This window comes from Ictalurus punctatus, chromosome 3 (assembly GCF_001660625.3).
Source record: "Ictalurus punctatus breed USDA103 chromosome 3, Coco_2.0, whole genome shotgun sequence".
Taxonomy (NCBI): domain Eukaryota; kingdom Metazoa; phylum Chordata; class Actinopteri; order Siluriformes; family Ictaluridae; genus Ictalurus; species Ictalurus punctatus.
In genome coordinates, this window is record NC_030418.2 from 7,971,354 (window position 1) to 7,998,848 (window position 27,495).

Sequence of the window (27,495 nt, forward strand, 5' to 3'; positions counted from 1 at the left end):
ACCCAGACACCAATATGTTTGGAGTTAGCTGTCCCGGAACACCATTACGTACATCAGTTGGCACTGTTGAGTGACCCTTTACATGCAGGTGCAGTTCCGGCAGTATTTATTTCATGTATGTTTTATATACAACAACGGCTCCTGACGCTCTAATCCTGCTCTGCTTCGTCAATGTTCTACATTGCTGTTGTTGATACTATCACCTGGATACCCTAAAGACTTCCTAAAAAACAGTTGCTCAAGATTCACCACTACTAAAAAAACCCCATAAGGTTGGCATAATCAAACCTGGACATGTCCATGCACTCATGGTCCACCATAGGCCCACAATTGACCAGACAGTACTGTGAAATAAATAAATTATTCTCAGAACCACAGTGAAACTAACATAGTGTGTGTGTGTGTGTGTGTGTGTGTGTGTGTGTGTGTGTGTGGTGCTGGTACACGTGCATCCGGTACAGCAATGTCATTGAATGTCACTGCTGGTTTGAGAATAGCCAAACAACCAAAAGACAACAGAGCAGTCAGAAAATGACTGCTAATAATCGGATTGTGGACATTTAAGCCATAATATGCCAGGGACACAGTGAGCTACATTCTCTTACAGAACAACAGAGGTCACCAACCTTGTTCCTGGAGATCTACCTTCCTGAAGACTTTAACTCCAACCGTAATCGTGACCACCTGACTGTCTAATCATTGCCTTAAGAAGTTCTTGATCAACTTAAATAGGTGTGTTAGAGTTTGGTTGGAGATGAAACCTGCAGGAAGGTAGATCTCCAGGGACAGGGTTGGTGACTGCTGACCTACAAGGTCACTTCAGTCCATCACAGTTCAAGACACCATGCACACTCACATTCAAACACTCATTCACAGCTAGGCAGTTTATCATAGCGAACCCACCTACCTGGGAGGAAACCAGAGAATCTGAAGGAAGCTGAATACTCCACACAGACAGTAGCCAGAGCTCAGGATTTAGTGCATCATTTTATGGGAAGCCAAACAACTCAAAATCTGATCCAAACTGAGCTACTTAGAAGAACTGCAAAGCACGGACCAACTACCCTTGTGACCTACTGGGTAGCGTAGGACCACTGACATGCACGGTACAGACCAATTGACATGTGTGTCTCAATGGACATTGGAGCTTTGTAATGAGCAAATTAATGTGCCTATTAAGCGATGTGAGGCGTTAACTTAATGCCGGTCAGTGTGTGACGCTAATTTATTTATTTCACATATAGAGGTGTTGTCTTAACTCCTGGCAACGATTAGAAAACGGCGTTTTTAATTTTAAGGACGGGAATACTGACCCATTTGGCTTTCCATAGTGGTGCTCAGTGGTCCACCCAGTGGGTCGCGGAGGTATTTGTTGCGCGCTGCGCAGTTCTGAGTTATTTGGCTTCCCATATCGTTTAGTGCATCAAGACGTAGAAAAAAAACATGGAAAACACTGAAATATGCAGTGCTTTGAAATTTAAATAAGTGGAATCTGCATACCCTCCCTGCCAAATACACTGCCTGACTGAATTAATTAATAAAATCACAGATTCCCAAACCTGGTCCTGCACTACACCCTTCCCTGCACATGTACTGCATGGGAACCCGGGGTCTTCCAACTCGGAACATCCTACTTCCAACAAGCGTTCACGCAAACTCCGCCGTTCAAAGTCGGAAATGAAATATATAATGAATACTTACTGTAAAGTTTCTACAAAAACAGGGATGAGAATAATTCACTCATAATAACATGAAAGAACACTCTGATAAAAAATAAAATAAATCAAAACTAATTATATATATATATATATAAAATTAGTTTTGATTAATTTTATATATATATATATATATATATATATATATATATATATATATATATATATATATATATATATATATATATATATATAAATAAAACATTTCATTTATCAAAGGATCACCCAGTATTTAGAGATTTCAAATAGAAACAGAGACTCTAAGATGGTTTAAAAATACTTAAATCACGCTGTTATTTCTTGGGGGTTTTTTTTCTTTTCTTTTTTTCTTGAGTGCCACAAGAACAAGAGGTAATGAACATAGTCACATTATTTACAACATTAATACTGCCGGCCAAAATTTATTACCCAAAATGCAGCTCTTTGCATGTAGTAAATTGCATGTTTTTTTTATTTGTTCCAGAAGGTTTATGTATCATTTATAAATAAATTCATTTAGAAAATGTATCAAATTTGGTTTACAAAAAACCCCCCACCACATTTCCTCTGGTGTATATCGTATTTACCTATTAAAACAAAACAAAACTGCACAATGTATTGTTGTTTACATTCCAAGATGTCATTTTGAAAATACAGTGATAATGAAGAAAGGCTGTTATTTCTTGTTCTTGCTCCACGCCCCGCTACGTTGACGTGACGTGACGGAGTGAGCGTATCAGAGTAGGGAAAGTACTGCAGTGTTTTTATGTGAAAGATGAGAAGTACCACTGAGACACAACGTTCATACAAGCGAGACTTACATTTTGAAAGACACACGGAAGCAAGAGACTTTTATTTTGAAATAATAAGGAAATAAGAACATGACCTGGTGGTTGTCGTCCTGTAATGAGAAAGCGTGGTAGGTTTGGAGCCAGAAATGTCCTGATATGTCGCTTAAACAGTAAACACCATTAGATATATTGTCGCCATGGCTGTAGCTTGTTTCACTAAGCAGCTGCTCAGGTGCGTTGTGTTTAAACCAATAGGAAAGCGCGCGAGAGCGGCTGTTAGAACTGTGTCTACTCACGCGCTCAGACACCTGACGCACAGCCGTGCGCGTGAAACCCCGGTTTACCGAGTCTCGAGATGCTGCAGAGACTTTCATACAACAAACTCAGCAATGGTGGCAAAGATCATGACGGCGGATGAGATGTTTTCCACAAAATCCCTGCAGGACTACCTGAGGACACTGCAAACTGAATATAACGAGTGTCTGCGAGATGTCAACTCCACAGAGCTGCAAACAGATGACGAGGAGGAGTTGAGAGCAAAAAGGAGAAAGGTGACTGCTTTAGAGCCTCTGGTCCAAAAAATCAGGGACCTGGAATCAAAACAGAGGGATTTTGAGGAGACCGAGTCATTACTGAAAGGTGGAAATGGGTTTGTTTGTTTGTTTGTTTGTTTGTTTGTTAAGTGCCAAAGTGATATCTCCTTTATTATTATTATTATTATTATTATTATTATTATTATTATCTTCATAGAAAATGACCCTGAGTTGCGCGAGCTTGCAGAGACAGAGAGGGAGCACTGCCTGGCATCCATTCAAGAAATGAAACAAACGGTAGGTTAACTTTAAACCACAAGCAGGTATCCAGCGAACAAATATTTCTGCAGCATTGCAGCACAAAAGCCATAAAAAGTCGAAATACGATGTCTTTTACAAGCAGCGTCTTGGAACACAAATGCCCCTGCACATTCATGCAATTTTCCAATCAGCCAATCATGTGGCAGCAGCATAATGTATTAGCGCTGCAACAACTAATCGATAATAATCGATGAAGAAAATCGTTGTCAACGAATCTCATTATCGATTAGTTGGTCTGCGCGCGGCACGGGGGAAATTTACTCATTAAGCTATTTCTGTTCCGAAAACACACTTCGGAGAGTAAATACTAAAGTTGTGTCCTAGATGAAGTACTGTACACTTACACTATGCACTCGGCACTACTGTCTAGTGTGTGAAGGTCAGAGGAGGATGGTTTGAGCTGACCGGAAGTCTTGCTGAAACTGGGCAGTTAAAGAGTGAGAAAAGGTGATCTTTAACTGTCCAGTTTCATTAAGTCTGTGCTCGATGTTGACTCAGATTCCTGTTCGTGGCTTATGGGAGCGGAACCCAATGTGGTTTTTCTTCTGCTATAGACTATCAGCCTTTAGGTATGATATGCAGTGCGTTGCGAGATGCTCACCACGGTTGTAAAAGACTGATTATTAGATGTAAATGTAGACTTCCTACAATTAAGTATAACTACAATAGAATGATTAAGAACTTTAAAGACTTCAGGCAACACTTTATATATATATAATTTAAAGTAACAAAAATGCATGAACACACTGTCTTTTATCAGATCTATTCACGATTATAAAGAGAGGCAGTTTTTTGATGACGTGAGCGGATGTGGTGCAGTGGGTGGAGCGGGTACGATTCACTTCCCTCCTAACATTGTAGGAGGACATGTCCCCAAATCTATGCTTCAGACACTAAAAATCAAAATGTCCTTTTTTCCTCATATAGATTCTGTCTCTTCTCGTCCCTGAGGAAGAATCAGACATGAGCGATCTGATCCTAGAGGTCACTGCTGGAGTTGGAGGTCAAGAGGCCATGCTTTTTACAGCAGAGATATTTGACATGTATCAGAACTATGCTGGTTTCCATGGCTGGGGCTTTGATACACTGGAGTACATGCCAAGTGACATAGGTCGGTCTCAGTTAATTCCTTTTATTATAATTGTGAGCTACAGTGAGGGGAAAAAAGTATTTGATCCCCTGCTGATTTTGTATATTTGCCCACTGACAAAGAAATGATCATTCTATAATTTTAATGGTAGATTTATTTGAACAGTGAGAGACAGAATAACAACAAGAAAATCCAGAAAAACGCATGTCAAAAATGTTATAAATTGATTTGCATTTTAATGAGGGAAATATGTATTTGACTCCTCTGCAAAACATGACTTGGTGGCAAAACCCTTGTTGGCAATCACAGAGGTCAGACGTTTCTTGTAGTTGGCCACCAGGTTTGCACACATCTCAGGAGGGATTTTGTCCCACTCCTCTTTGCAGATCTTCTCCAAGTCATTAAAGTTTCGAGGCTGACGTTTGGCAACTCGAACCTTCAGCTTCCTCCACAGATTTTCTATGGGATTAAGGTCTGGAGACTGGCTAGGCCACTCCAGGACCTTAATGTTCTTCTTCTTGAGCCACTCCTTTGTTGCCTTGGCCGTGTGTTTTGGGTCATTGTCATGCTGGAATACCCATCCACGACCCATTTTCAATGCCCTGGCTGAGGGAAGGAGGTTCTCACCCAAGATTTAACGGTACATGGCCCTGTCCATCGTCCCTTTGATGCGGTGAAGTTGTCCTGTCCCCTTAGCAGAAAAACACCCCCAAAGCATAATGTTTCCACCTCCATGTTTGACGGTGGGGATGGTGTTCTTGGGGTCATAGGCAGCATTCCTCCTCCTCCAAACACGGCAAGTTGAGTTGATGCCAAAGAGCTCCATTTTGATGCCAAAGAGCTCCAATTGTTTTCTTGGTGACTATGGTCCCAGCTGCCTTGAGATCATTGACAAGATCCTCCCGTGTAGTTCTGGGCTGATTCCTCACTGTTCTCATGATCATTGCAACTCCACGAGGCGAGATCTTGCATGGAGCCCCAGGCCGAGGGAGATTGACAGTTCTTTTGTGTTTCTTCCATTTGCGAATAATCGCACCAACTGTTGTCACCTTCTCACCAAGCTGCTTGGCAATGGTCTTGTAGCCCATTCCATTTCCATTGTGTAGGTCTACAATCTTGTCCCTGACATCCTTGGAGAGCTCTTTGGTCTTGGCCATGGTGGAGAGTTTGGAATCTGATTGATTGATTGCTTCTGTGGACAGGTGTCTTTTATACAGGTAACAAACTGATATTAGGAGCACTCCCTTTAAGAGTGTGCTCCTAATCTCAGCTCGTTACCTGTATAAAAGACACCTGGGAGCCAGAAATTTTTCTGATTGAGAGGGGGTCAAATACTTATTTCCCTCATTAAAATGCAAATCAACTTATAACATTTTTGATATGCAATTTTCTGGATTTTTTTGTTGTTATTCTGTCTCTCACTGTTCAAATAAATCTACCATTAAAATTATAGACTGATCATTTCTTTGTCAGTGGGAAAATGTACAAAATAAGCAGGGGATCAAATACTTTTTTCCCTCACTGTATAATAAGTGCACTGGCTGCGGCTCCAGGACTGGGCCGGTGACTATAATGCTTTTACTTCTTTAACTCAGGGGGTGTACGACATGCCGCAGCCAGCATCAGTGGTCCACTGAGCTACAAGAAGATGAAGTTTGAAGCAGGCGTGCATCGGGTCCAGAGAGTCCCGAAGACAGAGAAACAAGGCCGCATGCACACCAGCACTATGACCGTGGTAATATTGCCACAGCCTGCAGAGGTATGACGAATAAAACCAATATATTATAAGTAAACGAGGTGTATTTATACTTGTACATTGTTTAGAACTGAAGTATTGACCTGTAACATGGTTTTATTTGCTTTTTAAAAACGATGAAAACTAAGCAATGCTCCTGACCATGAGGTAGTCTGAGAAAAGCAAGTGATGATCTTGTATGAGGACATAATTTTTGTGGCTTTGATATAATGATTATTTGTTTTCATCCACATTGATGTGAAAATTGATACTTGTGTAATTATTCTGCATTGCATTCACAGATCTCCTTCACTATTAACCCCAAAGACCTGAGGATTGAAACGAAAAGAGCCAGCGGAGCCGGAGGACAACACGTTAACACGACTGACAGCGCTGTAAGGATCGTCCATTTACCAACAGGTCGGTTATTTATTAATCTTCATCACATGGTGGATCTGGTTGAATTATTCTGATGGTTGTATACAGTATTTTACACTTTCTGGAGCTAAGAGTGTTAAAGGTAAATGCTGGAATTGCAGGCACAGTGGCTGAGTGTCAGCAGGAGCGCTCCCAGATCAAAAACAAAGAGAAGGCCATGAAGCTGCTACGGGCCAAGCTCTACAGCGCAAAGCTGGAGGAGGAGACGAGTAAGAGATACCAGGCCCGCAAACTCCAGGTACACTACAGATTACGCTTGTTTTGTCCGCGAATGGTTCAGTCTTCAACGAGTCAGTATCGCTCAGTGCAACAAAACTGAAATGTGTCAACCAAACCACTATTTCCATACTTCTATTTCCATAATCGATTTCATAATTGTCAAAAAAGATAACTGTGGGTTTTTTTTCTTCAATAAACATCCATGAAGTTATCTTTGCAATTGCATGCATAGTATGTCAAACCTGATGCACACCCAATTAAGGCAAAGAATCCACAGAAAAGCTGGAAATTTCCAGTGTTTCTGTACAAAAGCACAGTCAAGCAGTTTGAGTATTGGTTGGTAGAAGAGGTGCGACATTATGAGCACTTCTAGAATCCATTTTCGAGTATGTCCTGTGACAATAGCCCTATTCGTATTGGATTATACCGTACGCGGTATCCGACTTACTTTGAAAGGAAGTTGGCGCTCGGAGTGACGTCATTTTCATGACTCCGTGCATTCAAGCTACAAAGTGAAGGGGGAAAAAAATCATGAACACCTCCCATATTTTTTCCATCATTTGGTAACAACAAGCTGGCCAGCTAACTGAGATGAGTCCTGTATATTTTACCGTATAGTCAGTGCTATCGATTTAATAAGCGAATATGTCTGTATGTTGATTGATCCATCCATTGATTTTCTACACTGCTTGTGCTGGTGAGGGTCGCGGTGGCAGCATAAGTATGGCAGACCAGACCTTCCTTTCTCCAGTAACCGATTCCAGCTCCTCCTGGGGGTTTCCCAGGTGTTCCCAGGCCAGCCGGGAGATATAATCCCTCCAGCGTGTCCTGGGTTGGTCTCGGGGTCTCTGCCCAGTGGGGTGTGCCTGGTAGAGCTGCACAGGCATCCTCCTGGGTGGCATCCTTACCAGATGCCCAGACCACCTCAACTGGCTTCTCGCTATCTGGAGAAGTGGCGACTCTACTACGAGGCTTTCCTGGATTACTGAACTTCTCAACCTATCCCTAAGGGTGAGTCCAGTAACGCTTCCGCTGCTTGCACCCGCGATCTCGTCCTTTCGGTCATTACCCAACGTTCATGACCATAGGTGAGGATGGAGAGGTAGATTGACGTGTAAGCCGCGAGCCTTGTCCGAGGACTCTGCTCCTGTTTCACCACTACGGCCTGATACAGTGCCCGCAATAGTGCAGAATGCTGCAGCAATCCTCCTGTCAATCTCACGCTCCCCCTTTTCATCACTCGTGAACAAAACCCAGAGGTACTTAAACTCCTCCACTAAAGGCAGCTGCTCCCCCGTAACCTGGAGCATGCAATCCACTCTTTTACGAGAGAGAACCATAGCCACAGGCTTGGAGGTGCTGGTTCTCATCCCAACCGCTTCTCCTGGCAAAACAGGAGAATGCATGTTGGATATCATAGTCAGATGGGGCAAGAAGCACATCATTTGCAAACAGCAGCGTCTGATAGTTGAACCTCGGATTCAGGAGGAACAATGTGGATTCCATCCGGGCCGTGGAACAACTGGCTTGCTCTTTGTCCTTTCACAGATATTTGAGGGGGTATGGGAGTATGCTAATCCAACCTACATATGTTTTGTGGATTGAGAGATGGCATATGACTGTGTTCCACGGGATTTCTTGTGGGAGGTGTTGAGGAAGTACGGGGTGGCAGGGCCGCTAATGTGTGCCATCCTGTCCTTTTATTCCCAAAGCGAGAGCTGTGTTAAGGTGGGTGTTGGACTCTAAGGTTGTGTCTTGTCCCCACTCCTGTTTGTGGTTTTCATGGACAGGATGTCAAGGCGCAGCCGAGGTAGAGACATCGCCGCTGCATGTTGGTTGATCTAAAGCAAATACTTGTGTGTATGTGTGTGTATATATACAGCAAATTTTATTTAAATTGTAAGAAGTGCTACATTGTTTACTTCTGATGTACTGTGTAGCCATGTTGATTAGTTGTCACTCTCTAAAATAATGTCCATCCCGAGTTCTCTGGCTGACCTCCGTAATAAAATTTATTATACATCTCCTCAGTAATAAAGCTCTCATGTCCAGACAGCAATTAAATTAGCAAGTTTGTTTGGGGTTGTTTTGTTTACTAACTAGGATATAGTGATGTTTTAGATGCATTAGTGGTTTGAATATACAGAACATTTATTTAATCATTTACAATGAATTGTTTGTTCGTTTTCCTTCTACTGTGGTGGCAACAAGCTGAGAAGGTTAGCCCAGACTTCTCTGTCCCTGGGCACAGTTTCCAGGTCCTGATGATAGAACCAGACATTTCCAAGCCAGCTGTGAGAGATAATCTTGCCAGCAGGCCCTGGGTCTGTCTCAAGGTCTCCATCCATTGCAGTATGCCTGAACTTATTGCTGTAACTGATTTGACAGCATTTATCATTTAAATGATTAAGATCAGTGATACAGCTGCTCGTAGATTTATTTCTTGAAAAGTAAATGTTGCATTAAATTGTGGAATATGTGCATATAAAGTGGAGCTCTCGTTATAATAGCCCTTTAAGCAGCGAGCATGCAAGATCACACTCTTCTTCTTTCTCGATTTGGGGAAGGTTCGATTTGGATACACACTAGTCCGCCAAACACAGCAAGGTGCAATGGTCATAAAACCATTTTTCAATGCAAGCACCAGAATCTGGCTCCAAAATCACAGAGGTAATTTGGTAACTAGGTAATTTGGTCTGTAATGTTCTCAGGGCCCGAAGGAGGAAAAACAGCAATATGGCCAACTGGGACAGAATTAAAATAAGAGTAGCACCTACTAATGATGAAATTACTTCAGGTTCCAATATACACTCACTGGTCACTTTAATATGAACAGCTGCTCATTTATGCAGTTATCCAGTCAGCCAATGATGTGGTGGCAGCACAGTGCATAAAATCATGCAGATACAGGTCAAGAGCTTCAGTTAATGTTCACAGAAAACATCAGAATGGAGAAGAAATGCGATCTTCGTGACTTTAACCATGACATGGTTGTTGGTAAAACAGAAACTGCTGATCTCCTGGCATTTTCACACACAACAGTCTCTAGAGCTGACACAGAATGGTACGAATAAAAAAAAACCATAATGTGGCGGAGGGTCTGAAGGCTGGAACACCTTGTTGATGAGAGAGATCAGAGGAGAATGACCAGACTGGTCTAAGCTGACAGGAAGTCTGTAGTAACTCAAATAAGCACTCTTTACAACCATAGTGAGCAGAAAAGCATCTCATAACGCACATTATGGACACAGTCTCACCCAAACTGGACAGTTGAAGGTGAACTGAAGGTGAAGGTCGTCTATCTAATCTAATCGTCAACTGTCACATTTTGAGGAGCCTGTGCCTATATTAGCCTCAGATTTTTGTTCTTGGCTTATAGGAGGGAAACCTGATGTGGTCTTCTGCTGTTGTAGCTCATCCACCTCATGGTTTTGTGCATGGTGAGATGCTTTTCTGCTCACCACAGTAGTAAAGAGTGATTTATTTGAGTTAATATATCCTGCCTGCATGATTTATTTTTGCATTGTGCTGCTGCCACATGATTGTCTCATTATTTAATTTCATGAATGTGCAGGTGTACAGGTGTTCATAAATAAAATGGACAGTGAGTGTAATCTAATCCCATTAGAAATGGGCTAATGGATTATAGGGGGGAAATGAACACGCTAGGCAAAAATTCAAGACAACATCAGATTGATTTCCTCATCGAATGAGTTTGAAACTCTCATATGCAATGATGTGCGTTTTGTTTCCTCACAAAATTTGAATATGAACGTTTTTTTGTACGTGAGTAATTGTCTGAAATATAATTTTAACCTCTAAATTCTTCTTTTAAACATGCAGCCCATTGCTTCTATTTATTATCTGCTACTGTGAAATATCAGACTTTTCTGGGGGGGGGTTTTCTGGATATGTCCATGTGACACTGCCCCCTAGTGCACACGTTGACATTATGCACAATCATGTTGGCAGACATCGATAGGAAACATCTGGAGTCATAGACTCCGAAATCTAAATCAGGCCTAAGCTTGGGGTAAATTTCCCAACAGAGCTTTATAAGCCTCATCATGGATTAAAATATATATTTAAACTATTTCCCAGAACAACGGCCTCGCTGACACTTAGCCATCAGGTCTCACAAAAAAAAAAAAAACAGAAACACAACCATGCATAAATCTGTGGAATTGTTTGCATTTTGTATGTTACAAACAAATCCAGCGATTTCCCTGTGCAATTCCTGAGGTCTAAAACCAATGCATATTTGTGTTCTTCTCCAGAACAGCTCAGATTGTTGGTCACTGGAAATAAACAAGAATGTTAACTGGCTGGAGGTTCTTCTTGAAATGTAGAATTCTTCATGGCACTACACTTGTATTCATGTGTATTTCTTCACCTCCTGTTGTAACAGATTGGCACCAAAGGCAGATCAGAAAAAATCAGGACCTACAACTTTGCTCAAGATCGGGTCACTGACCATCGGATTGGGAAAACTCTGCATGACGTACATGGATTTTTATTAGGGGAGGAGCTGCTGGATGAGATGAGCATGTTTTTGCAGCAGTTTTCTGAACAGGAAGCGCTCATGGACATTGTCGAATGTCAATGACTAAGTGTGTATATATGATCTTAATTTAAAATAACTAATAAATGCTTTTCTTTTAAGCACTGTGCCTTTTCACTGGACCGTCACTGATGATAGCAACAGTTCTCTGTTGTGGTTAACTAAAAGAAATTTTAAACAGTGTAAGTCCTAACAGAACATCAACACATAACAGATAGTCTTCATGCTTCATGTAATCACAAATCCCCTCCTATCTGTATGCAGTTATTTCTACAAAAGATCTCTAGCTGTTGCATAAAGGATGGCAACACTCAAATGTGATTGTGAACTCTGAGGTGACGTGCATAAACACCTGGAGTTTAATGTTCAGTTCTAAGAAGTAAGCTAAAGTAAAGCCAAACTGAAGTGGGCTTGGAAATTTTGAAACTTCTAATCTGAACTCACTCATCTGGTGCTGTGGATTATTAGATTTCAAACATCAGTCTGTAAAATGCCATTTCACTGGTTCTTTACATCCAGATTAATTGTTCATATTTCCATCTGTCTGAAATCACCGAAAGAGAAGCATGGAACCAAAGCACGGTAAATTCTTGGAATAGTATAAATCCAGTAAAGCCGGTTCAGCAAAATGATTCGGATTCAGTAAGGCAACAACAGCTCACCAGTCAGCCTAATGTTTTGTGCATGTGAGCTGCCCTTTGTCATGTTAAACGTCAGACTAAGTGGTGCTGGATAAGCTGCGTGGGGGTGACCCTATGGCCTGTACCCCTTTGGGGCAGTCTGTAGTTTTATTACAGGGGGTTGGAAACATTTAAAACCACTATTCTAAGCAGAGTAATCTTTATCAAGCACTTTCAACATTCCAACTTGAAGTGTGAAATACCTTAGTAATGGCTCATGCAAGTGTAACCCTGGAAGTCTAACAAGAGCAAAAAGACATTTAAAACATTTGTAAGCTCCAACTGTTTGAGAGAGGTGGTGGTGGGTTTATGTTATTCCAGAGATTTTTGGAATAGAGATTGAAAACCTGCAATTACACAAAGTATTTGCAGACATCAAAAAGTTCAGAGAGAGTCCAGAGAACATTTTATTCATTGTTTAATATATACAACATTGTCCATAGTGAATTGTTGCCTTGATTAAAAAAAAAAAAAAGTTTAGATGATACTAGAAAAGAGTTGCAAAGTTATATTAATGAACTAAATACGTATTTTCTTTAGGAAAATATCCGGAAATACATTTTTTTTTTATTTTAAGAAGAACCCCAGAAAGATTATTTTGTATATATTTTTCTAAAGCGATTCAAGAAAGGCGCCTTCTCGGTTAACTACGTCATACGTACGCGCCATTTCTTGAGTCTCAGTAGGCGTACTGTTTCTTATTTTTACCACCAGTATTCAGACAAATCTCACCTCCTGAGCTAGGAGTGGCTAGATATATCCCAAATCTGGCGACTGAAGACTCCGGATTGGGGAACTTCATATGCGAACGATATTATAACCAATAGTAACGCAGCAGGCGGGATTTGGCAAAGTATAGGTAGTGAAATTTGTTGCAGGCGTGTCTCGGAAAGCTCTTATTGGCTACAGGGCGGTTAAAGGTACTATGCTGATCGCTGATTGGCCAGCGCGTTTTTTGACGCGAAATTCAAACTATGTAGTAACTGGCGCTTTTTCCCTCTCGGTTTTCATTAGTCAGTGGCGACTGGATTTGACCGCGTAAATCGATTATGTTGAGTTAGTGTACAGTAACGCGCGCTAGAACAGTTGCTTTCATTTGTAAAGCTCGTATATGTATATATAAAAGAATAAAACCTGGAGCTTTATTTTCGAGGTAAGGTATACTACTTATTTTGCACTATATTAATGCATTAATGTGTACTGCACCTGAAACCTGGTGAGATAACTCCGGCTAGTTTATCCATCAAATATACTCAATTAACGTGTCCATAGGAACAAGACGTACCTGTTATTTACCTGTATATTAAATAACAGCAATGTTTTGTGTTCTGAGAGTCTAATTACCAGCTGTGGGCTTGTAATTTGTTAAAACCCCGCCAATAAACGCGTAGCTAATGCGCTAAGTTAGCCTTTTAATTTGTCCAGCAGGACTGCTAGCTCGTTTATGTGGCTCTTCTTGGTTAGACTTTTAGCTAAATATGCAGAATTAATAAACTGTGTTTCGGAAAATATTTAAATAACATGGTTATTGTAGCAAGAAGAGTGAAACTGTGTGTCGAGGATTAAGTAACGGTAATGCCTTTTGCTACAGACGGACATTCTGTCCATGTTAGCTAAGAAGTTTCTAGCAGGATGTAAAGTTTTTTTTTAATTTATTTTATTTAGTTCAGGATCAAATAAATGTCATGTTTTCACATGGACTGGTTAGTACTCTCACTGACTGACTTACTAGTATTGAATGAAGTAGGGAAGATAAGGTTAGTTTGGCAGTATATTATTAATGGTATTAATTAAATGACTGATGTACATGAGATTGAAATAAATTCGTGATGCTTATCAGATATTTCTGTCGTTCTCTCTCTTTTTTTTTTTTTTTTTTTTTTTTTTTTTTTTAAATATATATGTATATAGTTTTGTGGTGAGCACACTGTAAAGGCGCCGCTATGAAGTGTCTGACCCGCAGCAGAGCTTCAGCAGAGAAAGCGGAACCGGAAACGAGCGCCGAGTTAAAGGGACTTAAGAAAAGCGCGCCATCATCTTCCTGCGTGTCTTCCTCTATCTCTCACCACCTGGACAGCGACCCCAAAGGGCCTGATAACAAAGAGAACTGCAAGGAAAAGCCCTGTTGTGTAGACGTGCTGTCTGAAGCTGAGGGTCTCCTGATCAGCTCGAGTCCCGCAGAAGACAGCGGCTACCTCTCTCTTCACAACAGCCAACTCGAGCTGAACCATGATATCGACACGCACTGTACAGAGACGCTGGAGAGATGCACAGAGGAACCGGGATGCAGACTGTCCCCAGTTCATTCAGACTCCAGCTCGGGTTGCCTTCCTGTGTTGAAGTTCCAGGAGGAGGTATGCAAACAGTTGGCCAAAAGCTACAGGAAAAGCCAGAGCTATGACTGGACTGTTGTTAATAAGCTTGCAGGGCACTATGGCCTCCATCACATCATTGGCGCAAAGATGGGCCTGGAGTATGTAGATGTTCTTTGTGGCCTGCTGAAGAAAGACATGAAACACATCCTGACCAGGATCTTGGGCCTACTTGGGGACTGTGACTTGATAAAGTAGGTCCTTTCTGGCTTGTATGTAAAACCGTACTGTTATTTATTTTAAATGAATAAAATCCTCAGAAGGTGTACTGATTGAAAATATTACTTCTACAGCTGTAAAAAAGTGAGTAGGACGTGGCAGAAAATCATTCAGCAAGATGACCGAGCCTTTCAGAGATGCATAAAAGCAGAGCAAATGGTGGTGAGTGTGCTTTATTTATTTATTTATTTATTTATTTATTTATTTATTTATTTATCTCTCATCTCACTTGAACTCTCATTTTGGTTACAGGACTCGGGAAGGCCGACAGGGTCTTTATCCAGAGACTTTGGCGTTAGCAGGGTGGTGTTTTCTTGCCTGCAGAGTGTAGCCTCTTCAACACCAGGACACAAACCCATAAAGAAGACCCTCGGCCAAACCGACGCCACTGAAAACGCAGCCCAGCCAAGCCGCTTTGCAGAATTTCATGAGGTAAGCACGAGTGCTTCGTACTCGGTGGTGGAAATGGCATATTGAGTAGAGAATGTTCAGCGTGATGGCTATCCAGAGACATTTTTCCTTTTTCAGAGGGTTTTTGAGGTGTTTTATTTTATACATCGCTTTGCACATTAGTCATGAAATCAGATTGGCTCGGAGAAGTGAGTGTTACAGGGGTTAGAACAGCATTGCTATCGAATTTCTGGTGACTCGTGTTTAACAATCCCTTTTTGTTTTTGTTTTTCTCAGGCTACTAAATTCCTGAAAGGGCACGAGGCTCTGAGGAGTTGCCGTCTCTGTGGTTCTCCTGCACGGTTCGACTCGGCCATGAAAAGGGCCGCGTGTATGCGGGCTAGCTGTGCTTTCGTCTTCTGCTCGCTGTGCCAGTCAGCGTACCATGGCTCCGCCCCATGCCAGAGGGGCATAATCAAGGCATCATCACCACACTGCCAGACCGTGCCTTTAGCAGGTTCTGCTCGCAGCAAGCGCAGCATCCGGCGCCTCTGAGTATCGTTAACTCGGGAAACACAATTTGCACCTTTTTTAAATTTGGCCTTTATTGTAAAAAAAAAATATATATATATATTTTGATACTTTTATAATGTGGACTTTTTTACTTAAGTTCCTTAGTGTCTTTGAATGTGAAGTGATGCAGGTCACTTTGTCTGTGGTCCTAGCACATTTTTTTTGTATGAATGGCAAAAAAAAACGATGAGAGGACTGAATAGCCTTCTCCACTGATACAGTAGAACATTTTATAAATTTTATAATTATACATGTATTAATTAAATTACTATTTGTGTACCTTGTCAGAACAAATTGTAAATATTTACATGGCTGAATAAAGAGTCCTATATTTTTTTAAACTTGTTTGTTGCTGTGCTTTTATTAGAGAATCCAATGTAAATGACCTTAAGAGTAATTTGCATGTTGGCTAGAAGCTTAGTTTTTTTTCCTCATAAATATCAGAATATTTATATCATTCAGAACTAAAAACTCGGCTGCACCAAACACGAGGGAAAAGCAAATATGTAATAGTGCTGAATAATGGCTATTTATTTACTTTTAAACATTTTTCAGCCGTATGTAAGTTTGCAAGGTCAGCAGTCAGTCATCTGTTTGGTTATTCTTTTCAGAGTCAAAGTAAAACTCATTATCCACCATTTGCAAGTTTGGAAAGATGTGGATGACTTATCAATGTAGGACATGCAGAACTACCAATATCTCACTTTGACCTCTGTTACCATAATTTCATTGACAGATCTGTAGGGAAAGATCCTTTATGTGTAATATAAATAGCATAAATATTGCTGCTTACACAGTTAAACCATATTTTTTATTTACTTCTGTAAAACTAATCTCAGCAAAAAAAAAAAAATGCTCCTTTTGCAGGAGACTGTATTTTAAAGATAATTTTGTAAAGCTTTACAGATCTTTATTGGAAAGCGTTTAAAACGATGTTTTTCATGCTTGTCCAATGAACCATAAACAATTATTGCACATGCACCTGTGGAACAGTCCTTAAGACTAACAGTTTACAGGCGGTAGGCAATTAAGGTCACGGGTACAATAACTTCGGGCACTAAAGAGACCTTTCTATCCATCCATCCATCTTCTATACTGTTTATCCTTCCTTCAGGGTCACGGGGAAACCTGGAGCCTATCCCAGGGAGCATCAGGCACAAGGCGGGGTACACCCTGGACAGGGTGCCAATCCATCACAGGGCAGAGACCTTTCTATTGACTCTGAAAAACACCAGAAGAAAGACTCCTAGGGTTTCTGCTCACCTGCATGAACATGCCATAGGCCTGCTGCAGGGAGGCATGAGGACTGCAGATGTGGCCAGAGCAATAAAATGCAATGTCTGTAATGTAAGACGCCTAAGACCGTGCTACTGGGAGACGGGATGGACAGCTGATCGTCCCTGCAGTGGAAAATTACATTTAACCATGTGTCCCCCAGACGTGATCGAGAACTTGCAAATGCCTTGGTGGAAGAGTGGAGTAACATCTCACAGCAAGAACTGACTAATCTGGTGCAGTCCATGAGGATGAGATGCACTGTAATACTTAAAGCAGCTGGAGGCCACCACATACTGACTGTTAATTTTAATATTGACCCCCCGGGATTTCCTCCGAGTGCTCCGGTTTCCTCACCCAGTCCAAAGAAAAGCTGATTGGCATTTCCAAATTGTCCATAGTGTGTGCAATCATGCCCTGCAATAGATTGGCATCCAGAGTGTCCCTCACCTTGTACCCCGAGCTCACTGGGATAGGTTCCAGGCTCACTGTGACCCTGTATAGGATAAGTGGTACAGAAGATGGATGGATAAATACTTAAGTGATTAGGTATATTCAGGGAAAATAACAATGTTTTTATAAGTTGTATCTTAGATTTAGGGACATCATGTTGAATATTAGCTTAGCTGCAAAGTCTTATATCCATCATTTTACAAATAATGTTAACAGTAATGATGATTGGACACAGATTAAAAACACTGTTTGTTTGCTTTGCTCTTCCACGCTGGGTCGCGCAGCAGATCATTAATGCAAGATTTGCAACATTTATCACATCAGTCATTGGAAATTCACCACCACCACACCAGAGGGCACCCTCTTCCAAATTTTAAACTCATCCTTGCTGGTTATGCTCATTTCCTGTCACAAACCTATAAAGCACATGGACCTTATGCCAACTGTGAATCTTTGCTGTTTGCAAATCCATTTGAATACATTTTGTGCTGTATCCTGATCGATTTCTTTTTATGATCTTGCCTTGCCTTCTTGGTTTTTAACCACCTTGGATTATCAGTTTGTCCTGCTACTGTATCTCTATCCTGTGCTCCTGGTCTTGCCTGTGTTTACTGACCATGACTTTGGATCTGTCTTTTGGATGCTGTTACTCTGAGCCTTTTGCCTATTGTGTATAAGCTGGATCTACCTACTGTGTATGAAATTACGATTGTACAGTGCTGTGAAAAAACTATTTGCCCCATCCTGATTTCTTCTGTTTTTGTGCATATCTCATACTAAATAGTTTTAGATCTTCAAACGAAATACAACATAAAACAAAGGCAACCTGAGTAAACACACAGTTTTTATTTATTTATTTATTTTCACTGACACAAAAAAAGGTTATCCAACACCTATCACCAATGTGAAACTCTAATTTCCCCCTTAAACTTGGTTGTGCCACCTTTAGCAACAATAACTGGAGATCAGTCTTTCACAGCACAATGGTGGAATTTTGGCCCACTCTTCTTTGTAGAACTGCTTTAGTTCAGCCACATTGGAGGGTTTGCCCCGATTTGCCTGATTTCCTCTGTTGTTTTTTTGTGTACAGTGAGGGAAAGTATTTGATCCCCTGCTGATTTTTAATGTTTGCCCACTGACAAAGAAATGATCAGTGTATAATTTTAATGGTAGATTTATTTGAACAGTGAGAGACAGAATAACAACAAGAAAATCCAGAAAAACGCATGTCAAAAATGTTATAAATTGATTTGCATTTTAATGAGGGTTAGGGAAATAAGTATTTGACCCCCTCTCAATCAGAAAAATTTCTGGCTCCCAGGTGTCTTTTATACAGGTAACGAGCTGAGATTAGGAGCACACTCTTAAAGGGAGTGCTCCTAGTCTCAGCTTATTACCTGTATAAAAGACACCTGTCCACAGAAGCAATCAATCAATCAGATTCCAAACTTTCCACCATGGCCAAGACCAAAGAGCTCTCCAAGGATGTCAGGGACAAGATTGTAGACCTACACAACTCTGGAATGGGCTACAAGACCACTGCCAAGCAGCTTGGTGAGAAGGTGACAACAGTTGGTGCGATTATTCACAAATGGAAGAAACACAAAAGATCTGTCAATCTCCCTCGGCCTGGGGCTCCATGCAAGATCTCTCCTCGTGGAGTTGCAGTGATCATGAGAACAGTGAGGAATCAGCCCAGAACTACACGGGAGGATCTTGTCAATGATCTCAAGGCAGCTGGGACCATAGTCACCAAGAAAACAACTGGTAACATACAACGCCGTGAAGGACTGAAATCCTGCAGCGCCCGCAAGGTCCCCCTGCTCAAGAAAGCACATATACATGCCCATCCGAAGTTTGCCAATGAACATCTGAATGATTCAGAGGACAACTGGGTGAAAGTGTTGTGGTCAGATGAGACCAAAATGGAGCTCTTTGGCATCAACTCAACTCGCCGTGTTTGGAGGAGGAGGAATGCTGCCTATGACCCCAAGAACACCATCCCCACCGTCAAACATGGAGGTGGAAACATTATGCTTTGGGGGTGTTTTTCTGCTAAGGGGACAGGACAACTTCACTGCATCAAAGGGACGATGGACAGGGCCATGTACCGTTAAATCTTGGGTGAGAACCTCCTTCCCTCAGCCAGGGCATTGAAAATGGGTCGTGGCTGGGTATTCCAGCATGACAATGACCCAAAACACACGGCCAAGGCAACAAAGGAGTGGCTCAAGAAGAAGCACATTAAGGTCCTGAAGTGGCCTAGCCAGTCTCCAGACCTTAATCCCATAGAAAATCTGTGGAGGGAGCTGAAGGTTCGAGTTGCCAAACGTCAGCCTCGAAACCTTAATGACTTGGAGAAGATCTGCAAAGAGGAGTGGGACAAAATCCCTCCTGAGATGTGTGCAAACCTGTTGGCCAACTACAAGAAACGTCTGACCTCTGTGATTGCCAACAAGGGTTTTGCCACCAAGTACTAAGTCATGTTTTGCAGAGGAGTCAAATACTTATTTCCCTCATTAAAATGCAAATCAATTTATAACATTTTTGACGTGCGTTTTTCTGGATTTTTTTGTTGTTATTCTGTCTCTCACTGTTCAAATAAATCTACCATTAAAATTATAGACTGATCATTTCTTTGTCAGTGGGCAAACGTACAAAATCAGCAGGGGATCAAATACTTTTTTCCCTCACTGTATATCTCATACTAAAGTAGTTTTAGGTCTACTAACTAAATACAACAACAACAACAAAAGCAACCTGAGTAAACACACAATACATCCATCCATCCATTTTATATACTGCTTATCCTACTGGGTCGTAGGGAACCTGGAGCCTATCCCAGGGAGCGTGGGGCACAAGGTGAGGTACACCCTGGGCGGGGTGCCAATCCATCACAGGGCACAATCTCATACACAATCACACACCCATTCATACAATATGGACACTTTGGACATGCCAGTCAGCCTACCATGCATGTTTTTGGACTGGGGAGGAAACCAGTGTAACAGGAGGAAACACGTGCAGGAGAACATGCAAACTCCGCACACACAGGGCCGTGGAGGTGTGAGGCGAAAGTGCTAACCTCTAAGTCACCATGTGTCCACACACAATACAGTTATCCAACACCTATCACTAATGTGAAAAACGAATTGCCTCCTTAGCTGCAAACAAACTCTTCCGATAACTGGAGATCAGTCTTTCACTTACTTCTAGGACTAGGACTTAGTCCTATGCTTTGGATCATTTTCTTGCTGCATAATCCAGTTGAAGCAGCAAAGCATCCCGACACCATCACACTTCCACCACCATGCTTGACTGTAGGTATGATGTTCTTTTTGTGGAATTCTGTGTTTGGTTTATGCTAGATGTAAAGGGACCTCTGTTTTCCAAACAGTTCCACTTTTGACTCACCAGTCCACAGAACATTCTCCCAAAAGGTTTGAGGATCATCAAGCTGTGTTTTGGCAAAATTCAGACAAGCTTTTATGAAAGTAGGAAACCCAAATATTATATACATGCTCCTCTGAAAGTATTAGAACGGCAAAGGCAATTCTTTTATTATTGCTATACACCAAACACATTTGGGTTTGAGATCAGAATTTCAGCTTTCATTTTCTGATATGTACATCTACATCTATATCTAGGTACAGCCATGTGTTGAACAACTTAGAACATGGCACCTTTTGTTTGAACCCCCCCATTAAATGATCAAAAATGATAGAACATGTGACTGACAGGTGTTTCTTGCTGCTGAATATGCAACCAAATATTATGTGTTATTTACTTTAAGACTGTCTGTTCCTATACTTTTGTTCACCTAAAAATTGAGTGGTCTGCCACCAAAGGTGCCATGTTCTATGCTGTTTAACACATCTAGATGTAAAGATAAGGAAATGAAAGCTGAAATTCTGATCTAACGACTCATTCATCATTTGATCTCAAACACAAATGTCTTCAGTGTATAGAAAAAAACCCACAATTGATGTTCTAATACTTTTGGAGGGGACTGTACATTTTTTCTGCTTACTCAAATAGCCTTCAAGGACAAATTCTGCCCCTGAAGTCTGCAGTTATGTTGACTTGATCTCTTGATCTCTTGGGACTTTCACCTGATAAAGGACAAACTTCACCTGTGCTACTAAAACAGTGGAATCGTCTACAAAACACGGTTGGAACACAGATTTCATCATTATTGCTTGTACTCTATCAGCACCAGAACAGACATTAAGACAGGGAATCCTCCAAGAGGGAATGGTGAGGACCAGTTCATGGGAGCACATTAAAAATAGCATTGGACTGCCAAGCTATGGTCATTAGAGCTTGTGCTCCACCAGCATCAGTTGGAGATGCGTCAGAACGGACTGCGTCTGCCAGTCATGGCTCCTCAGGATCCATCTGAAATGTCAGTGCGTAGCTGGCAGTGCTGCCATTCTTGCACCCTGACATCCGTTTTGTGGTGACTTTCTATAGTCCTTATGGCCATGCTATGATGCAGAGGCTAAATGTGGCTCTTATATGCTTTAGTGATGCATCTGTGTTTGTCCCCTATTTTTATCCACTTATGCAGATTCTATATTCACATAGTAATTGCATTAGGTCTTGGATCAGGAGAGTTTTAATACATGAAGGGGTTTAAGATAAAAAAAAAAATTTTTAAAGTACAAAAAAAAAAAAAAGATTGGCAGTCAAAATGTTTGAGGTCAACTGATATTTAATCATTTGGTTATTCTTTGCACTATAATTAATTTTAGTGCTGACCTTTACATGGAAAAGAGCTCAGGAGCTCCCTGTTATTCCATTTGATTTATTAAAATAATTCAACTCCAATGGAACTATGCAATTGAACATGTAATTATGGCTTACTATGACTTAAAGATGCTCTGCATAACACATACACACATAGACGTACATCATGGTATATTTACATGCACAACAATGTGGATAAAGACAGATTCCCACCTTCCTACGAGTCATGCTGTTCGGACAAAGAAATCTGATTTCGCAGTTGGTAGATATTTTATAGTATTAACCTTTTAAAATGGGAGTCTTGAGTAATTGAGTGATATTTTCTCGTGATATTTGCCCAGTTTTCGTTATCTGCTTGAATGCACATCTTGTCTTAAACACACTATGGATGACTACTAGGGATTCATCAGTTTATATATTGTCAGGCAGCAGATTGTTCTTTTCACAGTTGAACAATCTCTTTTTTCCTTCCATAAGTCACAGACATCCTTTACCTGGGACTGGAGGTCTTCAGGTTCCATTGCTGTTGGCTAGGAGAACACGATGAGAGATAAAGTAGAGAACCTAGGCTGCATTTGGCTATGTGCATACTGTAAGATTCTAAATAGGCGATGTTGCATATTCTGAGTATGTGTCAGTTACAGATTTACACTTTTAGACTGCGATAGACTGCCATCCCACTGAAGGTGTATTGAAGGACTTGCTCCCTCCAGCACATTTACTGATGAAGATGAATAAATGATTTAATTAATGAATGACTATTTGGATTTGTAACTTTCTGGAGAGGTTCCACTTGAAGATTTTTGCCTGAAAACATAATTGAAGATCTCTAAGTGTGCTTGTCATGTGCATGACTGATGTTAAATAGTTTGATAATGAATTAATCAGAACCAAAATATCACATAAATAACCTATATTAACCATTTGGTGGTGGCTGTGGCTCGGGTGATAGAGTGGGTTGTCCACTAAACGCAGGGGTGGCGGTTCAATTGGCCCACATGCCACCACATGCCGAAGTGGTGAACCCCAAGGTGCTCCTGATGGCAGGCTAGCGCCTTGCATGGCAGCTGCCATTGGTGTGTGAGTGTGTGTGTGTGAGTGGGTGAATGAGAAACAGTGTAAAGCGCTTTGTAGAACCGCTAAGGTTAAAAACATTTTACCATTAGCTATAACCATCACTACCTAGCCAGTTTCTGTTACCTACTGGAATCAGTGCTAGTCTAACATGGAACTTAGAGGACTTAACTCGAAGTAACTTGGAACTAGTAGGAACAGAGTTAAATATAGCCAGTTAATAACCAGCTAAACTTACCTCAACAGCGTTTTCAAATGAAATAGAGTTCCGGCCTTCTAGGTGGTGCCAGCGTTGCTAATTCTCATAGTCAACATGCAGTCCAATGACTTATACATGAGAAGGTCACTGCAGGTGATAAACTGGCATGATTCTTGATAGTTATATACTTCATTGAGTGCTAAACTTACATTATTGGATGCCAAACTGAGCTCATTTGATGGATACAGTATAGTGTACAAAGATATTTGAGATTTGCAATGAGTATGAGGTCTAAACAAAAATATAAGAAGTACAAGTATTTAATTTCAATAATACTCAAGTAAAATATAAATATGCCATAATCTTAAGTATATTATTCAATTACAGTTACTTACATGGGTTTTATGGGTTCTTCCAGACGGGCAAATTAAATAATTGAAGGTCCCCCTCAAACAATCTAGTGCCTATGATTGCTGTAAAATCAATTACTTCAATGAGACATGAGGCTTCATGAGACATCAAGTGTATATGAGTCAGAAATGAGGCACTAATTGAAGCATTCACAGAAATGAGTACCTTAAATGACTGCTAATTTTCACAAATTCCATATATCCAGAAATTCCAGGATAAAGTGGCTACTGAACAAATGAATCTTTATTTACTGTATATAACACTTGGCACTGTAGCATTTTGGTGCAGCGGGTAAAAGGTCTGCCACCTATCAGCTTCAGGATCCCTGGTTCGATCCTGAGCTTGTGTTATTGTCTGTGTGGTGTTTCACATATTCACATTCACAGAGTGGTTTCCTCCAGGTTCTCTGGTTTCCTTCCACCTCCCCAAAACATGCCATTAGATGGATGACTATGCTAAATTGTCCCTTTGTGTGAAGGAGTGTGTGAATATGTATAGTATGTGTCGTGTACAGGGCTAGATGGCTTCCAGTCCAAGGTGCATTTCTAGATCTTCACTATTCCTTTACATTGATGAGTTAGATACTGTAAACATAAACATGAGCCACTGCAAGTCACCTCATAACTCTAAGTCAATTCACTATCATGGCCAAATGTACCAACACCTAACTATATCAGTAAGTTATCAATATCAATAACCAGACCTGCATTTACAGCCTGCCACAAGCCTCACCTGCCCCAAACGTACTGCATTGTGGTCATGTAGGGAGCAATGGGACTCCTGAATTCTTGAATACCACGGAGATGATTAAAAAACCATGGATGTTGCTGTACATAAAACACCCTCCACTAGGGGTTGTAATACTACTACTTTTTATTAGTTGACCAGTAATTCAAAATAGCAGTTGCCTAGTCAACCTTTTCATAGTTAAAGCAAAAACTGATTTATGGCATTTCTGATTTTATGCGGTTTTATTTACAAAGAACGCTCCAAACCACATGTCAGATAACATCCATACACAGGATTGCATTTCCAACTTGTCAGTGCTTTATTTTGGGATTTTTTATGCAATAAGTGTTCAAAACAATAAATCTGTGTATCATGTTACACTATTTAAAGACGTACAGTGGCAAAAAAAGTATGTGAACTTCTTGGAATTTCATGGAATAAATTGGTCATAAAATGTGATCTGAGCTTCATCTAAGTCAAGGGTATTGACAAGTATAATGTGTCTAAAATAATAACACAAAAAAATTCTGACCCCTCATGTCTTTATTGAGAACAACCAAAAAAATCTCATAGTGCTTGTGGAAAAAGTATGTGAACCTTTGAGTTAATGACCTCAAAAAAGCTAATTGGAGTCTCGTTAAGAAAATGAGGTTGGAGGTGTGGACTACAGCTACTTTGGCTGATAAACACCCCTAAAACTTTAGGAGTTTGCTCTGCACAAGAATCACACGCTTATGTGAGCCATGCCTAGCCAAAAAGAGCTTTTAGAGGATCTACGATCAAGAATTGTTGATTTAGATAAAGCTGTCAAGGGTTACAAAGTGATTTCAAAGACTTTAGAAATTCACCAGTCTTCAGTTAGGCAAACATTCTAGAAATGGAGACACTTTGGGACTGTTGCTACTCTACTGAGAAGTGGGCGCCCAGTCAAAATGCCACCAAGAGCACAAAGAAGACTCATCAATGAGGTAAAGAAACAACCCTGAATGACAGCCAAAGATTTGAAGGCATCATTGGAACTGGCTAACATCTCTGTTCATGAGTCTACAATACGTAAAACATTGAACAAGCAGGGTATCTACGGCAGGACACCACGAAGGAAGCCACTGCTTATTAAAATGAACATTGCTGCATGCCTGAAGTTTGCGAAAGAGCACACTGACACTCCACAGCGGTATTGGCAAAATATTTTGTGGACTGATGAAACTAAGATTGAACTATTTGGAAAACCCCACAGCACTACATCTGGGGTAGAAAGGGCACGGCATATTATCATGAAAACATCACCCCAAATGTAAAGTATGGTGGAGGAAACATCATGATTTGGGCCTGCATTGCTGCATCAGGGCCTGGCCAGCTTGCAGTCATTGAGGAGAATATGAATTCCCAAGTATATCAGACAATTATTCAGGATAACGTGAGAATCTCTGTACGTCAACTGAAACTGTGAAGTTGGGTGATGCAACAGGACAACGACCCAAAACACCGGAGCAAGTCCACAACAGAATGGCTTCAGAAAAACAAAATCCGCCTTTTGGAGTGGGCAAGTCAGAGCCCAGACCTCAACCCAATAGAGATGCTATGGAATGACTTGAAGAGAGCCATACACATGAGACGTCCAAAGAATATGACAGAGCTAAAGCAGTTCTGTCAGGAAGAATGGGCTAAATTCCTCCTGAACGATGTGCAGGTCTGATCCACAGCTACAGGAAGTGCCTGGTACAGTAAAGTTATTAATTGTAAGGGTTCACTTACTTTTTCCACTGCCATTTTGAATGTTGAATGAGTGTGTTCAATAAAGACATGTAGGATCAGAATTTATTTTGTGTTATTATTTTAAGCACATTATTTTTTGTCAATATCCTTAGACTTAGATGAAGATCAGATCACATTTTATGACAAATTTATTCAGAAAACCATGAAATTCCAAAAGGTTGACATACTTTTTCTTGCCACTGTACCAATTCTTAAAATGTGGAAGTGCTGGTGATACAACTAAGAATGCAGCTCAGAAACTCCATATACAGTAGGGCCAAAAGTTTGTGGTCACCCGACCATCACACTCGTATGTGCTTCTTGAACATCCCATTCCAGATTTATCCCCCCTTTGCTATAATACATTTACATTGACATTTATCCATTTAGCAGACACTTTTATCCAAAGCGACTTACAAATGAGGAAATAATAAAAACCTCCATTCTTCTGGGAAGGCTTTCCATTAGATTTTGGAGCGTGGTGTGAGAGAAATTATTAATTTTTACTTTGTAATAAGTTTGCTGTTGTTCATGTTCATCAGAGGATGATCCCTAAGAAGTCCATGTCATGTCACTGAGATCAGTACAGAATGTTTGTCTGCTTACAGAGACACGAACATATTCATCTGTTCAAGGTTCATCTGCACATCTTAGAAGATCCTAAAACAAAGCCTGTTTGAACTGCCTCAAACTGCTTCTTATCGGTACACAGAATTATGTCATGCTCTGCGTTTCATATATATAGTAGTGGTTTAGTACAAGCGCTTCAGAGCGCTCTCATTATTCTATCCTGCTTTATTCTATCCTATATTAACCATCTTTCTGTAATAAACCTTTTTACCTTCCGAGGACGAGCCTGCGAGTGTTGTCTAATTTCCACGACAGTGGCTGTGGGGATTTGTGCTCATTCAGCTACAAGAGCATTAGTGAGGTCAGGCACTGATGTTGGTTGAGGGGGTCTGGGGTGCCGTCAGCATTCCAGTTCATCCCAAAGGTGATCATGGGGTTGAGGTCAGGGCTTTGTGCAGGCCACTTGAGTTCTTCCGCTCCAACTTTTCAAACCATGTCTTCATGGAGCTTGCTTTATGCACAGGGGTATTGTCATGCTGGAACATGTTTGGGCTTCTAATTTCCTGTTACGGTTTTGGAGAGGCGGAGACAGATGCACGTGCAGATTTAAAGTTTAATAAAGAAGAGGACAAAACATAAAAACCCACCGCACCCCCCTTGACGT

The 27,495-nt window shown here is 40.9% G+C and overlaps 2 protein-coding genes across 6 annotated transcripts; both read left to right on the plus strand.

Moving 5' to 3' along the window:
• Positions 1-2,545: 2,545 nt before the first annotated feature.
• On the plus strand, positions 2,546-11,483 carry mtrf1l (mitochondrial translational release factor 1-like). Of its 3 annotated transcripts, none has more exons than XM_047154403.2 (8): positions 2,546-3,124; positions 3,236-3,315; positions 4,267-4,450; positions 6,025-6,188; positions 6,467-6,584; positions 6,704-6,840; positions 7,607-7,832; positions 11,230-11,367. In XM_047154403.2, exons 1-7 carry the CDS (start codon positions 2,683-2,685, stop codon positions 7,808-7,810), a joined length of 1,329 nt encoding a protein of 442 aa, XP_047010359.1. In that variant the 5' UTR covers positions 2,546-2,682; the 3' UTR covers positions 7,811-7,832; positions 11,230-11,367. The 3 variants fall into 3 exon arrangements, with proteins under 3 accessions (XP_047010359.1, XP_017320355.1, XP_047010360.1); XM_047154404.2 differs by having other exon boundaries at positions 3,006-3,134; XM_017464866.2 differs by lacking the exon at positions 7,607-7,832 and having other exon boundaries at positions 2,548-3,124; positions 11,230-11,483.
• fbxo5 (F-box protein 5) lies at positions 11,300-15,957 on the plus strand. Of its 3 annotated transcripts, none has more exons than XM_047154405.1 (5): positions 11,300-11,431; positions 13,974-14,628; positions 14,728-14,815; positions 14,906-15,085; positions 15,341-15,957. In XM_047154405.1, exons 2-5 carry the CDS (start codon positions 14,006-14,008, stop codon positions 15,596-15,598), a joined length of 1,149 nt encoding a protein of 382 aa, XP_047010361.1. In that variant the 5' UTR covers positions 11,300-11,431; positions 13,974-14,005; the 3' UTR covers positions 15,599-15,957. The 3 variants fall into 3 exon arrangements, with proteins under 3 accessions (XP_047010361.1, XP_017320359.1, XP_017320358.1); XM_017464870.3 differs by having other exon boundaries at positions 11,430-11,564; XM_017464869.3 differs by lacking the exon at positions 11,300-11,431 and adding an exon at positions 11,595-13,215.
• Positions 15,958-27,495: the final 11,538 nt, after the last annotated feature.

What these genes read in the sequence shown, in the direction of transcription:
- fbxo5 (XM_047154405.1), top strand. Translation starts at nt 14,006, where the DNA reads ATGAAGTGTCTGACCCGCAGCAGAGCTTCAGCAGAGAAAGCGGAACCG. An exon ending in GGGGACTGTGACTTGATAAA is followed by an intron (nt 14,629 to 14,727) that starts GTAGGTCCTTTC and finishes TTACTTCTACAG; the next exon opens with CTGTAAAAAAGTGAGTAGGA. An exon ending in GCTTTGCAGAATTTCATGAG is followed by an intron (nt 15,086 to 15,340) that starts GTAAGCACGAGT and finishes TGTTTTTCTCAG; the next exon opens with GCTACTAAATTCCTGAAAGG.
- mtrf1l (XM_047154403.2), top strand. Translation starts at nt 2,683, where the DNA reads ATGGCTGTAGCTTGTTTCACTAAGCAGCTGCTCAGGTGCGTTGTGTTT. An exon ending in GACCGAGTCATTACTGAAAG is followed by an intron (nt 3,125 to 3,235) that starts GTGGAAATGGGT and finishes TTATCTTCATAG; the next exon opens with AAAATGACCCTGAGTTGCGC. An exon ending in ACCAGGCCCGCAAACTCCAG is followed by an intron (nt 6,841 to 7,606) that starts GTACACTACAGA and finishes GGGGTTTCCCAG; the next exon opens with GTGTTCCCAGGCCAGCCGGG.